This window comes from Pagrus major, chromosome 22 (genome assembly GCF_040436345.1).
Source record: "Pagrus major chromosome 22, Pma_NU_1.0".
In the NCBI taxonomy this organism is placed as follows: Eukaryota; Metazoa; Chordata; class Actinopteri; order Spariformes; family Sparidae; genus Pagrus; species Pagrus major.
Window position 1 is genome coordinate 7672259 of NC_133236.1, and position 17060 is coordinate 7689318.

Sequence of the window (17060 nt, forward strand, 5' to 3'; positions counted from 1 at the left end):
TACTTATGGAAGACACTAATGATGTTTGACATGTTCTGTTTGTTGTGTGACTCACTGTTGAATGGTTCCTGATGGCTGCCGCTCTTGATGATGGTGATGGGTTTTATTAATTTAAAAAATGCATCAAAAAGCAAGACAATTTCCAAAAGTAGCAAAATAACTCTTTAAACTTAGTTTCACATTACATTTTTACCTCTTGGGACACTTAACACATCACTAAGGTCTTATCTTTGTTCATAGATCAGTGCTAATTAGATACATATTTAAATCATTTAATCCTCGTGAGGCTATTTTGTACTCATGATGATGAAGATGGGGTGCAGTCACACCGTGCAAACGTTTTGTAAAATGTCTTAGCTTAGGTAAGAAGACACCATGTGGTCCTCTCTTCTATTGTGCAGAAGCTTTTACAGTCAAGATATGTCTTCTTGAGGATGAAAGGACGCACACGTACATGTAACCACCCACACAGACATGGCACCCCGGTCAGTGGTCTCCATGGAGAACAAAGAGCTGACTCAGCCAATCACAGTGATGAGGGAGGAACGGTAGATCACAGCTGTCAATGTCACACACACACGCTGACACACAATATGAACTGGAAGGTAACTGCACTGTGACTTTACACTCAAAAGAAGCAGATATCGATAATATATAATGTCTATATTCATGAGTTTGTTCACATGTTGATAAAAGATAAAGTCAGACAAATAAAAAGGAAAAAAACAAACATGGTTAAAGTAAATAAAAATCAAAGGAATTGTAGAATACGAGTTTTTAACCAATCTGTGTATTAATATTAAGTACACACAGTAGAGAAATAAGCACACACTACTATGGTTTAAACAAGGTTTCATATTTGCTCATGTACTATGCATATAAATTATACTGTAACCAACACATTTATTTGCAGTAATGTCATACATCTTCAGTCTTCTCAACTGTGGCAAAAGGTCTAAATTTCATTTTAAATTGATTTAAATTAAGTGCACTTGCCATTTATTATTTAAATGCACAGCAAAGAAACTGCTGGACTAACTTAAAACAGATTCAAATGTCAAATCTCAAAGATTTTCATTTAAATAAAGGTCTGTTAATATACAATTTATCGCACAATGAGGTAACACTGATTACTGATAAAAGCCCTTGCACATGCAGTGTTATGATTTGGATGTCTGTGGCTGATTCTTGAATTGAATCTTTGAATTATTCCACATTATATAACATTTTATATTGCTATTATCATCATTTATTATATTAAAATAGATTTTTTTATTATTCTGATATCACAATGAACATTACCTGGGAATTTGTTACATTATTATATCGTGTACGATTTTCAAACCCTACAGAGGGACTTTCAACTACTTGCTGATATGATTCACAAAAAAGAGACTCTCTGAGAGGGCGATATGAAGATAAAAACAATAGAGAGAGGTGAAAAATATCAACCAGAGAGAACCAGAGGAAAATGAACATGGAGATGTATTCAGAGACAGAAAGTAGGACAGCAACAGTGAAAACAGAGGGGAGATCTGCTCTGTGACCTCATTGTGAGGGTCCTCCACACTGTCACAGCTATTTGTTATTTTACAGCGTGCCTCTCTGTAATGACATGTCTGATAACAACATACACTAACAATACAGCTCATTACTGTTGTTACCTCCTCCCACACACCCACATACACACACACACACACGCATATTCTACAACAGTGACAACAGGAACAATACAGCTCATTACTGCCTCGCTTTATAGACACACACACACACAGCTCGAACACTGTCACACTGAAACCTCGCTCTGCAGACGGGACAGCCCTCTGTGATTGGTTGCTGTGGGAAACTGACTGTTTACTGTGACATCATGGGTTTTAGCTCCAGTTTGCGAGGTGCTATCACGTACGCACTTCCACTTCGTCATTATCGGCATCCTGGAAAAATGCTCACTCTGATTTTCCAGTGAGCTATTTTTGGTTCCAAGTGAAACTCTTGATAAAGGTGAACGGTGAGATAATAGAAATGTAAAAAGGTTCACGTAAAAGGCAATTCAGTAGCAAAAACAAGTCTGGTTCTCTCCGATATTTTTGTTACTGTCTGCAAATCTCATGAAAAGACCAAAACAACATGTTCATCCATCTGTCAGTACTTTCTACTTTGTGTGGCCCAGACACCAGAATAAAATATTGGCATTTTACCTTTCTGCAAACAATGGATATGTTCAAATTTGCATGTGTTTAATGTGTAATATGTATCATATCATGTGGAGTTACAGCTAGCTGAGACCACTAACAAGCCAGAGGCCACTGTTTGAGGCTGTGTTTCTGAGTGTGACACCACTGGATATTTTTATTGAGACGTCTGGGCATTTTTCAGTTGTGTTTGTGGCGACAGAATCAGGTATTTACATTTGTAAGCATGAAACCACTGAATACTTTTAAGAAGACCATTTCCAGCCATGTTTGTGGCAAAGGAAGCCAAAACAGCCAGACGATTGCATGCGATTCAAAACTGTGTTTTTGTAAGCATGAAACCACTGCTTATTTTGATTGAGACGACAGCACATTTTACAGTTGTGTTTGTGGTAACAGAAACAGGTATTTCAATCCGAAACAGGAGAGACTGCTACCAAGTGAGAGACCACTGCCCGAGATAGCGTTTCAACATTTGTAAGCATGTACCCACTGGATATTTTTAATGAAACATCGGGACATTTTCCAGCCATGTTTGTGGCAACAAAAGCATTTAGTATTTTAAGCCAAAGTAAGTGAGATGATCGCAAGTGAGAGACCACTGTTCATGAACTACGTTTCAGCATTTGTAAGTGTCAAACCACTGAATCATTTTAACATGACGTCAACCAGGTATTTCAAGCCAAAATATGATCTTTTCTAAACCCTATCAAAGAGTTTTTTGTCCCTAAACCGAACCAGACCATAAGTACATTGTTGTCACAACAAAAAATTTAAAATTTAACCTAAAGAAATATAAAATCTCAACACGTTGGTTGCAGAAAGAGCAACATTTATTCTGGTGATTGGGTTGGTCTGTGGCTGATGTTACTGGGTCCTTGAAACTCAAAAAGGTTGAGAACCACTGGTCTGGTGAGTTCCAGCAGCAGCACAGTGTGTGGGATTGAGCCATAATAAACTATAGTGTGTTTGTTCATGGTAATGAAGGAACAACAGTGTGGCTCACTGATGTGTATTTAATAGTTTTTGGACAACAGTGGCACTCTAGGACACAGAATAGAAGATGATATATCAGGCTGTGATCCACACACAATACTTGGTTGTACATACATTCACTGTTGCTTTTTATGTGTTTATGGGATTTGATGATAATAACAAAAATACTGAATAAAAAAAGACTCATCCACTGTTAGAAGAGCAGCTTCAGCACCACCGACAGCTCCATATTTCTTCCGTGGTTTGTACTTTTTTTCTCGAGGACAAATTGCAGCAATTTCTGCTGTAATTTCCAGAGCAATTCTTGTCCCGAGATAAAAAGCCTGAAAGACTGTGTCCTGGATAATTTACCCTCGTGCAGCATAGGAGCTCTGCACTACATTTTAATAGATCTTTTGATCATATGATGATTTAAAGTGATGTCTACTCCCCACAGACTCCAAATGTTTGTCTGTTTGAATGTTTTTTCCAGGGTTGAACAGGTAAAGTCAGGAAAAATAAACAATTTAAGTAGCTTAAGTTCTTTTCTCCACTTATCTACTAATCATCTTTCAACCTCTCAGATTTACCCCGCAGCGGATTCAGGCTCCGGTTTTGGAAAAACTGACAACAAACATTTTGTGACCTTAATTTTCCCTCCACTCGAGTAAAAGCAATAGATGGTCTTTTTAGTCAATTCATCACAGAAAACACTAGATTTGCACTCAGTAGAGCGTATACCTCCGCCGATGCCCAACAGTCCCCTTTAATTCAATCAATCCAATATCAAATAAAGCATATTAATATCAGCGAGATCCAGATCTTTATTTGGATCCACATGAAATTGTACTCACTCATAGATACCAGCCACCTCAAGATTCATGCATTATTCCCTGAGAAATGAACAAGAATATGGTTAAACGCCCTACCACACAGCGTTATGGATTCGTCCCTTTTTCCATATCAGCACCAAAAGTTAATCCTCCATCCAAGTTGGATAGAAATTCGTTCAGTAGTTTTTGTGTAATCATGCTGAAAAACCAACCAACAAACCAACCAACCGGAGACACAGTGGAGGTAAATGTCAACAAACAAATCAAACTGCCATTTTATTTAACATTCACCTTCCCCAAAGCTGGTTTTCTCTTTGATAACCCAAAACCTTCCTTTCAGCACCACCATCAGATAAAAATTTCTCTTGACTCTTGGGAAGTTGTTGTTGAAAACTGTTTGGAAAAGGCAAACTAATACTCGGAAAGTGACTCAACAATCCATCTGTCTATCACCATCTATCACGGGCTAACTCAACAGTGGGAGAGTACTACCACCAGTGGAACCTGTTGATAAATCAAACTCTTACTGAAATCAGTCGAGAGAAGAGTGAAAACATCTTTCCCATCGAGAAAAGCCTCCAATGTCGTCCTTTGCTCCTCTTTCAATGGAATAAACTCTCCAGTTCTGATATAGCTGACACTATAGCAGCGATGCTAACCTCTGGAGGAGCCGCCATTGTTGTTTTCAGACGAACGGTCGCTTCTCTCGCTGGCTACCACATCTAGGAATGGGTGTTGGAGTCTAATGGAAGAGTTTTCAAACCTGGCTGATTGTTAAAATGTTACTGAAATTAACTGAATCCAAGGCTACCCTGATGGTACAAAATCAATCTCAAAACTAATGGTACGCTTTGGAGCATGGTCAGCCGAGGTTGCATGCACCATTAGCAGTTAATGGGCTAAAACATACAAAGCTTCTCTCTGTTCTCAAGGGGACGGTCAGATTAAAAGTTTAAACGGCTGTTTTGAAGTGTGGCTAACAAAGCAAAACTTTCCTTGAACCACTTTAAGTACAAGAGTTTCAAAATGACGCAGTAATGTGCGAGTGATGACCTCAGTTCGCTCTTTCCTTCTGCAGTATTATGTCTCCAAACATCTGTGGCTGATTTGGACACTAATTTCCCAATCACAACCTCGATCCCATGATGGTTTTTGTCACTATTTCCCACGCATTTATCCGGTGACATATAGCTGAACTCCGTTGGCAGTCATTGTCACCACTTTGCTTTGGATTGTCCTCTCTGCGAGGGGAGCGGAGTGAGAGATACCGCCTCTCCAAATTAGCCGAAAAACTGAATTAGACAAGAGTGGCCTTTTCAATTCAATGCTTCTTTACCCCGACACACTGGAACACACAGCTCGCTGACAGCCCTGTGTTACTGTGTGTGGGTTAACCCCGGTCGGCTCGTGTGCAGACAGAGTGATGGATGGTCCTATTTCAAGAACTACAGCCAACACTCAGAGAAAACCGGATGTGGACACAGTTATTCAATGATTACCCACGCACTCGTCAGAAAGACATAGGGAGGATGAGATGTTCCTAAATCTGAAAAATACAAATACTGCATGACCCAAATATAACCCAATACCCAAATCTTTTTGGGTGTTAATTACATTTAATTCAGAATAGGATGCAAATTAACACTTGAGGTTAATCATCAAAATAGTCTCTTTCTGTCATTATCTAATGCAGTTATGTTGCTTGCAGATATGAAAAAATGGGGGATTTTCCAGACATCCATTGTCCACAGCTCTGGTTCTGGCTGACAGCAGCCTAGAGGGCGACCTCTCGTGTTTTTTTATGTTTTTTCAGTCTAATTTGTTTTCTCTGACATGTTTAGCGAAGCGTATCCTCCGTAGGCAGCAAATCTCCTGCTGTCTTCATGTGATGAACGTATTAACTATATGTATAATGATGGACCCCGAGTTTTACTGTGGGCATACAGAGCTGCAGTAGCAGGGAAATAAATGACTGGATTAACAGAAACAAAGCAGTTCTCTAATACTGCTTTCACACTGGTCAAAATACCCACTAACACCCACAAACATCTGGCTTTTGTCTTTAATTTGAACGTGTACAATCTGCGTTCACTCCCAGGTCAATTGAGTCTGCAGTATATCGTCTCCGAACACACACATTTTCTCTCCTTTTCAGGCCCGATGCTATGACGTGCGTTGAAATTAAGGCCGCTGGCTTGTTAATACTTTTCCGTCTCATTGAACATCATTCAGACGCCGCTGAGTTTGAAAGAGAGGCTGAAGTAAAAGATATTAAAGGTGACCACCAGAGCGTCTTCTGTGCCTGTCAGCTGCCTGATCGGTTCTGAGCATGTGCAAGTCTCAACAGAGATGAGAAAGAAGCAAGATGACTCACTCTTGAACATTTTCCATCATCAGCTCTGGGAGAAACGATGTGTCTAATTCAGAATTTTATTGATTAAGACTTTTTAAAACAAGTTTAACGTCTTCTGGATGGAGTTTGATGAGGTATATGGTCTGCTGCTTTCTACTGTTCCCTGTTCTTCCGGTAAGGTCTTGATGGCAAATGTGACACAGAAGGAAAAAAAACAAACAAGAAAGGCAAACTTGTCTCCTGGCAATGTAAAAAAGAGTTAATCGCCTATTTAAAAAACCCACGTATATCCGCTAATTTCAGTGTAAAAGTGGGATTATTACAGTATATACCTCATAGAGCCCACAGACATCTCTTTTTTTAGTTGCAGGACATATTGAGTTGACAATCCATATGCAGCTCTCTTACTAGATCTGTGGGTTTCTTCACAGGAAAGCATCCAGAACCATCTCAAAAGGTTCATTACACCCCAAATACATGAACTCCTCTTCATGTCCTAAAGTGCCCTGACACACCAGGCAGACAGTCAACCATTGTTGGGCCATCTGTGAGCATCTGTATCCTTAATTTTGATGGTGTTGTTGGCTCTAGTCGGCCCCTGTCGGCGGATTTTTGCCTGTCTGTGTGCTCATATTGGCTGTTTAGCTAAGCAAATCAGTGCAGGAGAAGATACACAGAAAAAGAAAGTGAAAGCCCCTTGAGTCAATGTAGCATCCATGAGTTCACCCGTTTAGTGCGGTTACTTCTAATATTTCTCCAGTGTCTTTTACAACTCTTTAACAGCCATATTCTTGATTAGAAGTGGCTATAATAACGAGAGTGGTGTCAAAAAATGCTGCTTTATCATGGCAGATCGTATATCAGCAGTCTGGAGTCTTCCTTGTTTTGAATGACAGAGTTATTTTTACTTACGAGCTACTTGGCCGTCAGCTATAGTCTTTGTGGTCTGTAGTGCAGCTAGTTTTTTGATGCCGGTTTGGCTCGTCTTGGCTCTTAAAGTGAGCCAAAACATCCTGAGACAGAAACTTATTTCATCTGCTTTTATCTTCGTTTAACTTATGTGAACTTAAATCATCTGCTTAGTCAAGAGCCTTGTCTTTAAGGTCAGGTTCTGCTAGAATAGACTTCTTACGACGTTTGCAAAAACATCGATCCATAGATTTTTTTGTCCTGCTGTTAGTTCGCCCCCTGGTCCCTCAACTGAGATCACTCTGAAACCAAAGCAGGAGCTCCAACAACACAGCTCTGAGGGCCACAGAGGTACTCTAAAGTGGCAGTTCTCGGAGCACGGTCTCTATAATGTCTGGTCACATTTAACATCAGCCAGCACCAGGATTTCTACAATTACAGTTATACTTAATATTGTTATGAAAAGTGTGTGTGTTACCTGATTTGGGATGTGCAGGTTGAAGTCTAATCCACAGACAAACTCTGAGTGATGTTCCACAGTGTCCAGAGGCTGGTTGCTGCTGTAGTCCCAGAACCTGCAAACACAAACACAGATATCTGACTTACATTCCAGAAGTGGTAAAGATCCACGTTACATAAAAGTAAAAAGTGTCTCTTTTGGCAGAAAATGACTCTTTTTCAGAAAGATTTAATTTACCGCAACGTAAAGTTTCTGAAAAGGAAGGTTCCTTTCGGGGTCTCATTGATAAAACATTGCGTAGGATCCATACTAAAAGTGTATGTGAAAATATTCTGATCTATAAAACCTGCCATACGCCCAACAATGCACAATTTCCTTTTATAAATCCCAAATCAACCTGGAAATGTGCGCACATGGATCCGCCTCATATACCGCCCTCTGCACACCCACGTTCATTCCAATTCAATTATATTAAATTTATTTATTAATTGAAGTTTAGTTACGGTGAACACAGACTGCATTATTATTAGGACTCACAATGAGGATATGGAGTGTAACACTGTGTGACACCTGGTATGTGTGGGGGTGAAGATGTACTGGGTGAGCTGACTAGAGAAGTGTGTTTGTGTGGCAGCCATGGGGCTGTCTCCAGTGCGCTCCGTGTGGCGCAGTGTGCGCATGACAGCACAGTCAATAGTGTTCACTGCAGCGATTTTATAAATTATATAATATATTCAGAGAGACCTTGATGTAAATGGATTGCAGCCTGCAGAACATATGAATATCTTTTGTTTCAGCTTCAGTTGGTCACAATGGGAGAAAAATTTGGTCTCAGCAACCAAGTCAAGGACAAAATATGGCTTGAGATCTCCCAGCAGCTGCGATACAGTGAAGATGGTAATGTAGCTGATATTCACTTGATTACGTTATTAGCTGATCATGTAAAATTAGCATCAAATGTGGGGTCCAGAAAGGGCCTCATTCATGAAACCTGAATGAGCTTAAGACCTAATCTGATGGTGAAGTGTCCATTTTATGTTTCCACAAACACGAGGTACGAAAAAAAAAAATGACACCGTGGAAAATCTCGCAATAGACCCGTTGTGCATAGTTGTCATGTGGAAAATTGCATGCGGAAATACTACAAGCAAAATTACACACAAGACATCTCGTCATCTAATAGGCAGACTTAACTGAAATTTCCCTGAGCACACTAATGTTACTATCTTTTCTCTTTTCTCATTCTTCGTGATGATCACTGCTATCTTTTTATAGACAAAGCCTTGACTGGAAAGCTACCACATTATCTCACAGAACTGCTTAATTCCTCAGATGGGCTCTATCAGACCCGTTCTACTGACCGCCTCATGCTTCAAGTTCAGTCCGGACTTGGAAAGAGAGACTGCTTTTAATTTTAGTGCCCCTGACACAGTGCAAAGAAATAAAATCAATATTCTTATACTCTAAACCATTTCAGAAATTGGATTTTAAACCTCCCAGCCACTGGTTGTAATTGTTTTAAGTAACTGTATTTTATTACCATTCACATTATTTAAATTGTATAACATTTTACATTACTGTACCTTTATTCTACTTCCAACTATTTTATTTTATCTATTAAATTATCTGGCATAACTGCAACATTTTAGGGGTTTTACGTAACTGAATATTATTTTACATTATATTCATTTTTTCTTTGCTTTTGTCAGTATTTCTCCTTGTTATTATTCTTACTTGTCTTTGTTTTGTTTGTCTCGATATCAATGTAAATGAGGGTTAACCCGCAATGATCGCTCATATATAAATAAAGGTTGATTGATTGATTGAATTTCATATAAAGAGAAATTTTGAAAATATGAGACCAAGTAACCAGGTGTATGTGGGCGTCTGTCAACTGACTGACTGCTTCTACCTCCCTCTGTAAAAAACAAACACATCACTTACTTACTTACTCGACATTAGAAATCATCTTATCCAGTTATACATGAGCAGGATTCAATAAGGACAAGAAGGGAGGATGATGAGTCAGAGAAAGAGAAGGAGAGATATGCTAAGAGGGAGAGGATTTAAGATATATGGCGAGGAGAGGATGTACAAGAGACAGCAATCTAGAGAATTTAGATTATGAAAAAAAGATGAGTAAGAAGTGAAAGAGAAAAGAGCAAGAGAAGAGAGAGACGAGAAGTGGAAAGAAAGAGCGAGCCAATAAAATACTGCCTCCAGACTTCAGGCAGCAGCGGCCAATCAGACTAATTGAAAGACTGTTTCTCTTCCTGGTCTTGACAGAGTGGTGTGTGTGTGTGTGTGTGTGTGTGTGTGTGTGTGTGTGTGTGTGTGTGTGTGTGTGTGTGTGTGTGTGTGTGTGTGCGCCAAAGCCCTGACACAGCAAACACTCCCTCCAGACTCATCCACTTTGCAAATGTAATTAAATCATTTTCAGAGGGAACACTGCAGCTCCCATTGGGCTCCATTAGGCCTGTATTAATACTGCAACACACTCACACACACACACACACACACACGCACACACGCACACACACAATGAGTGATGGCCGTCTGGGGAGAGTCATGCATTGAGAGATATTATATATTGAGTGCCCTGTTAGTGTAAATCACTCCTAACACTCATGTGCCCTGTTTGTACATTTACATCTGTATGTGTGTTTGTGTGTGTGTGTGTGTGTGTGTGTGTGTGTGTGTGTGTGTGTGTGTGTGTGTGTGTGTGTGTGTGTGTGTGTGTGTGTGTGTGCGTGTGTTCTAAAATACTGCAGTACAGATGGGTCTACGTTCATCTTAATGGGGTTCCTTTCTTGACTGTGGCACTGATTGATAACTCAAACTGTTAGAGAAACAAACAGAAAGTTGGAGGAGAAGTCAACATGTTGGCTGAGAGAAGTTCGGCTTCAGTGCGGCAAAATCCATCAGTGTGTTGAAATGACTGACACGTCATTTATCCTCGCGGGGAGATCGGGATGTTGCATATGAGGAAGGAAACGATCCAAAAAGGTAACAGGATTCAGCAGCAGGTACAGCCTTCTCTCTTCTCTGGCCAGTTTAATCTGTTCTGTTAATCTACACCTGACTGAACCAATGTACTCCTGCTAAGGCTTTCACTGGTTTTTGTATTTATGTTTGGAACTGGAACTAGAAGAAAAACGCCAAACTATCCAACAAAATCATTTGTAGAATCCTGCTTCATTTGAAATAATTATCTTAGAAAATCATCTGTTCATTCATGACTTTGGAACTAGTATATGTGTCTAAAGAAAACTCAAGAATCACTTACTGGCATTTTTATTAGCAGTGCCTTCAACTAGGCTTGGGCCGATATAAGATATCATCAAATTTTGCAATATTTGCAGTCATTCACGTTATATTTGACATTATCGAAGAGCAGTTATAGCATCTGCAGGCTTTTATTTTGAAAAGAAAACCCACGTTGAGCTGTTGTGGCAGTGGAGGCATATAATACGATATTTGACAAGGTGGGAATAAAACCGGGCTGGTGGAGGTAACTACAGGTGATGTAGCGGCGTGCATGCAGAGCTTTAACATACTGACATGGAGGACTGGGCTTCCAAGAAGAAGGCCAGCTCAGCAGTTTGGCAATATTTTGGGTTTGAAGCGGAAGTAAAAGGTGAGACAAGGGACTTAAATTAAGGCTCTTTTCTGGAGCGTAATGATATTTAAAGCCTCACTGAGATAGCAGAGTAGTCACAGTGTGACCATGAAAACATATAAATACAGAGAATATAGATATAAGTAAATGTATAACAACAGTGAACAGGGTTTATGTGCTCACTCATTCACAAATATATGCAGAAAGTCAAACTCGAACACATTCATCACCCGCGGTGCAGAGCAATATGTCTGCAGCGTAATGAAGTGCAGCGGAAATAAAAAAAACTCAACTAAAATGAATGCATTTCTGTCACAGCGCTCCCATTCAGTGCATTAAGAGGCAGAGTAATAATCCAGCAGCTAAGAGCCACTGTAGCCTTGATTAGCTTTGTAAAATGAGCAACAGCAATGATTTACTGCCGACTGCAGTTTACAGCTCAACGCTGTGAATAAGATGCAGCTGCAGAGCTTCAGTCAGGAGATGAAGAAGCAGAATTTAAATGTTTTTACTCTAAATAATCACAACTCCCATGTTTGGAGCCACTGATGTACAGAACCGTGGTTTAAGGCATAACTGGACTGATTGGTTATTAATCCATTAGTAGAGATGTCCTGGTCTGAGTATCAGTAGCAGTTCTGATCTGAGCTAAAATAAAAACCCCTCAGCCTGCTGGTGCTGCAGTGCTGCTCTCCTTTCCAACAATAGGAGTCAATTAAATTAAGATACAAAATGGCCACCAGAGGAACAAGACTGGGCTCGTTAAGGTACAAACCACAAGGCTACAAATAAGTACCCAATTTCAAGGGTACAACGGCTGCACCTTAGAGGGTACTGCCCCAGTGACAAGCCAATGTTCTCCTCAAGGTACAAATATAAACCTTATTTTCTGACAGTGTACTGTGCAGCATTTCGTTCTGTATATGAGTGAAACAGCCTGTCTGCATCCACAAAAAACAACACTGGTCGATTGTGTAAGGGGGTTAAAACAACCCATGTTTATGCTGACAGTGACCTCTAGTGGCTGTAGTGAATATGACGGGAGCGAAGGAGGAAGTGACGTGACGCGGTAAAAATAGCAAGACTATGTAGGGAGGAAGTTGGTGTGATAGATGGGTCAAACACAGGACACCTGAGAGTCACATGTTCAGGAGAGGAGACCTGATGCAAACACAAAAGTCACACTGAATTATTTCATCTTAATTTTAATATGTAAAGTTTCCGCAACACTTGACCTCCGCTAAATATTTTGTTGAGTTGTGTATAATTCAAAGACTGTTAAACTTAAAGGGGCTCTATGTATCAATTAGTAGTGATTTACAAGTATTAATCACTTTTTTATTGTGAGCTGATCGTAACATGATGTGAGAAGTTAGACCTTCTGCGTCTCTCGGTTGCCTATACAAGCCTGTGGATGATTTGTTCAAGTTGTTTAAAGGTGCGGTCTGTTAGAATTGGCCACCGATTAAATTCATAGTCAAAACAAATACGAGGAGCATATCACCAGAGTAACCGCTAACTGCTGCTAACTACAGATGCCATTAGCTAGTAGCTCAGTTACCTTAATTCTCCTATGCCTGGACTGCAACCTCAGAGCAACGAGGGAGTGATTTTATGTTTTAAAGTAAAATTCTTACATATTGCAACCGTTTAAAGGTAGAATCAGCAAGATTTGTCCCAGTTGTTCCTAAACCCACCAGAAAGACAGTTGACTGTTGAGTCTCATTCCCAGGTCGTCAAATAGCCACATTTTGTGTTGGTAAAGCGTCCCGAGCAGCAACAAAGTGAGAAAATAAGAAAATCCAGGCAGAGGGCTGCAGGGTCTCTGCAGATACGAGACCAACATGCCTTTTCTCCCCATTCCAGTCTCCCTCTCTGTCTGTTTCTGTCTTCTTACGCTTTTTATGTCTTTGTTTGGTCCTGCTACACCTGCCATGCGTGATGTGCACTGATAGATTTAAATCAGTCTTGTGATGTTGGGAAGGCGGCGTGCGATGACGCCAAATAAAAATAATCCATAATTCTCCTCAAATGCATCAAACTAAAGTAACAAGCCTGTTTTGAAACTGTAAGGAGGAGAAAGTTCAGATATTTGTGTTCAGGGAGGGAAGGGAGGAAAAGTCAATGGTGGTCAGAGAAATAAATACTCAAGTAAAGTACAGATACCTGAAACGTCTGATGAATGAACGACTTCATTATCGTACTTCCCACCTCTGCTTAATATCAAAGGACTCAGGTCAGAGCCAAAAAACATAATCTTGGCCACCCAATCAATTTGTCACTATACGCAACTATTTTGATGAATGGGTCATTTTTTAAGCAAATATGCCAAACGTTCACAGGTTCCAGCCTCTTAGATTAATATCACTGTATCACCTTCGCCTCAATATTATACAGGACATTTTATACACAAAACAATTAATCATTATTCCAGGAAATTGTCAGTTGATTAATTTGTAATAAAATTGTAACGTTTTTTGTTAGTGAATTTAAAAAAACACCTGTGTGGAAGAGAAAGTCTGTCTCATCACTTCTTTTCCACAAAAGCAAGTGTCACACTGATGTGATTACAGGTTAAGATGACGTCCATGTGTGAGTGTGTGGAAGTGTGTGTGTGTATAAGACCAGATGACTGTCCCAGTTAGACAAATACACCATGTTAGTTCTATAAATGAGGCCTGCAATGTCTTTTGTCTGGAGTTTCCATGGTAGGTAATTATTTAGCTTCTATTGTGCTTCATTTTGTGGAAGCCTCCATTCACCTGCCAGCTTTGTGTGTGTGTGTGTGTGTGTGTGTGTGTGTGTGTGTGTGTGTGTGTGTGTGTGTGTGTGTGTGTGTGTGTGTGTGTGTCTCACTATTACTATGAAACTCATTAAGTCACAGTGGACTGAGAGAAAACGAGAGGGAGGGCATGAGAGGATACGAGGACACAAAAGAAAGCCATAAAACATTTAGAACAAGGGAGAAGTGACAAAAACAAAGACAGACATGTAAAGAGAGTGATTCCATATCACTGATGCTTTTAATCCAAACAGGAAATTAATGTGAAGTTGTGAATGTGCGTTGTGAAGCAGTGAACATGTTATCTAAAGCAAACATGACAGGTCTGACCTGCTGTTAAGAAACACGACCTCACTCATGAGTCTCAGTTTAATATTAAATACCAACTCTGACTTCTTTAAAGTGAGTGTCCACAGAGAAATGACAACCAAATAACTTCTTCAAACCCACTTCTAAGAACCTACTTTTATGTGAAGTCAACATTTATAAATTGATTTTTATCTTTCCATCCTTTCATTCCTTTTACTTTATTTATCTGTTTCTAATTGCTCTCCTGTGGTGTCTTTTTCTCACTGCCCTTTATTGCATTTATTTGTTAACTGTTAAATTATCTTTTATTCTTTTTACTGCTCTTAATCTTTTTCTCTGTTCTTAATTCCTCTGATGTAATGTCGTGTTCTTATCACTTTTCAATGATTTTATTCTTTTATTTATCTCTTTATTTGCATTGCTTTTTGTGATTTTGCCTGTTTTATTGCTTTTATTCCTTTTACTTGAAATGACTCAAACTAACATCAACTGAGACTTGGCTTCCTTGTTTTTGGCTTGACTATTGACTGTTTATTCTGTAATATTGTCTTCCTGTGATTCCTGTTTTTGCTTTTCTGTCAAAGCACTTTTTAAACTGTGTTTAATGGTGCTATATAAATAAAGTTTATTATTATTTGACAAGTGGCCTAAAAGCAAGAGATGGCCTAGTGTTTATTCTTAAATAGTCAAGGCTGGAAAAATGTAGCTCTGCCATCACAAACAGAATGACAAAAACAAAATAATAAGATAGCAGAGTTAGAGTTAATGCCTGAAAATGAATTTAGTCTGGTCTGGTGCCTCTGACTGCAGAGCAACTTGCGAAAGTTGGGATGCTGTGTTAAACATGAATAAATATATATTTTGCAAATCATTTTTGAGACTTACTCAATTGTTTTTGTAAATATATGGTAATTCTAAATTCGATGTGAGCAACACAAAGTTGGGACAGGAGCAACCAAAGACTGAATCCTCGAAAGGCTCAGTAGTTCACAATCAAGGATGGGCTGAGGTTCACCACTGTGAAACACAAGACTGTATAAAGGATATCACTACATGGGGTCAGGATCACTTCAGAAAACTCTTGTCAGTAAACACAGTTCGTTTGCAAATGACTGAATCCTGTTTTTATTTTCTAATGTCCCAGCTGCCAAGCTGCCAAGGAGTGTCACAAAACTGATTACGATTTTGGGCAGTCTGATGTCAATGGTAGAATAGATTGATAAGATTGGTACCCCATTTACATCTGGTATTACAATGTGATCTGTAGGAAAAACACATGTGTATGCAGGTGTAAATGCATCGTGAACAGAATGTGATTGGATCTGCCTGAGAACATCTGGAGGTAGTCCTGCTCGCATTGTGTTCAGATCTTAGGTAGATGTAAACGCAATCTGTACAACATGCTGGTACGCACCATAACACTGATACAGATATTTGTTTTTAGCTAAGTAAAACATAGGTTGTTCAAATTTAGACAGTCTGCAAGTGAGAAAGACACAAACTGACTAACTGGTTGCATTATTTAACAGAACAGCATGAAAATGAAAGCGACGCAGGTGGAAAATGAATGATATTAAGTCAGAAAAATTGTGTTTGCAATCTGTGTCTGTGCAGCCGATCTGGTGTTAGCAAAGCAGGACAGTATATTTCTAGTCACACAGCAGCCCACACATCGGTTCTGCAACAAACCAGGACAATCTGAAACAGTATTTCTATAAGAAGAAAGGAGTAACTTATATGCCGAATTTACAAGAGGCGACTAAAATGCAAATGCAAGGGCAAGAGATCGGATCATGTTTTATCCGTGTAACACATCCAGATAGAGAGCTCTTTTTAATTCCAGGTGTAAATGGGGTCTGGTAGACAACAGAGCTGGTATCTGCTCCGTGAGGCTGCACTTCAGCATGCTAACATGCTCAACATGAAAATGCTAACATGCTGATGTTAACCAGAGTTCATTTCCAACGTCTTAATTTAGTGTGCTACTTAGCAGTAAATTTATGGCAAGGTCATCAGCTTTGCAGGTATTTACTAACAAATCAGAGTACTGGACAAACTCACCAAAATTATTAGGATTCACAAATATATTACACAGAAATTTCCATGGAAATTGATACAATAGTTGAGATATCTCAGTCTGGAGTGCTGGTCCCGACTAGCTTGGAAAACCATATCACAACTTTTTAAAAAATATTTAAATAAATGTAAATGGATTGTGCAGCCTCAGCAGACGTGTGTGCTTGTATTTTGCTTTGTGGCAGGAATTGTCTTTGTCTTATTGTCTTTTGGTGCCGCTGCTCATGACATTTACCAGCTCATTACATTTGAGTTTCTTTAGAAAAATGCAGCTCATTGCCCTGTAACATAAAAGATCAGACGGGGTCAAGGATCACTGATAAATCAAAAGCTTTGTTACATAAATGAATCAGAGGAACTGTTGATGATATGATCATAAACTTCAACATGACAGAGGGAGGCGTTACGACAAAATAAACAGAGAGGAGAGAAGGAGTGGGTGGTGAGCGGAAACAAGGTATGAAAAAGGATTAATACTCTGTGTGTACATTCATATGGGGATATAGAGGAGTGTGTGCTCAGATGTATTTGTATATGAGTGTATTCATGCCT

General features: G+C 39.4%; 1 protein-coding gene across 3 annotated transcripts in view; it reads right to left on the reverse strand.

Annotated features, from left to right (window-relative positions):
- pex7 (peroxisomal biogenesis factor 7) overlaps positions 1 to 17060 on the reverse strand; it is a 60802-nt gene that overhangs the window by 11795 nt on the left and 31947 nt on the right. For all 3 annotated transcript variants that reach the window (XM_073493323.1, XM_073493324.1, XM_073493325.1), the window contains exon 10: positions 7741 to 7837. In XM_073493323.1, coding sequence (XP_073349424.1) covers positions 7741 to 7837 — 97 coding nt within the window. The remainder of the gene's footprint in view (positions 1 to 7740; positions 7838 to 17060) is intronic.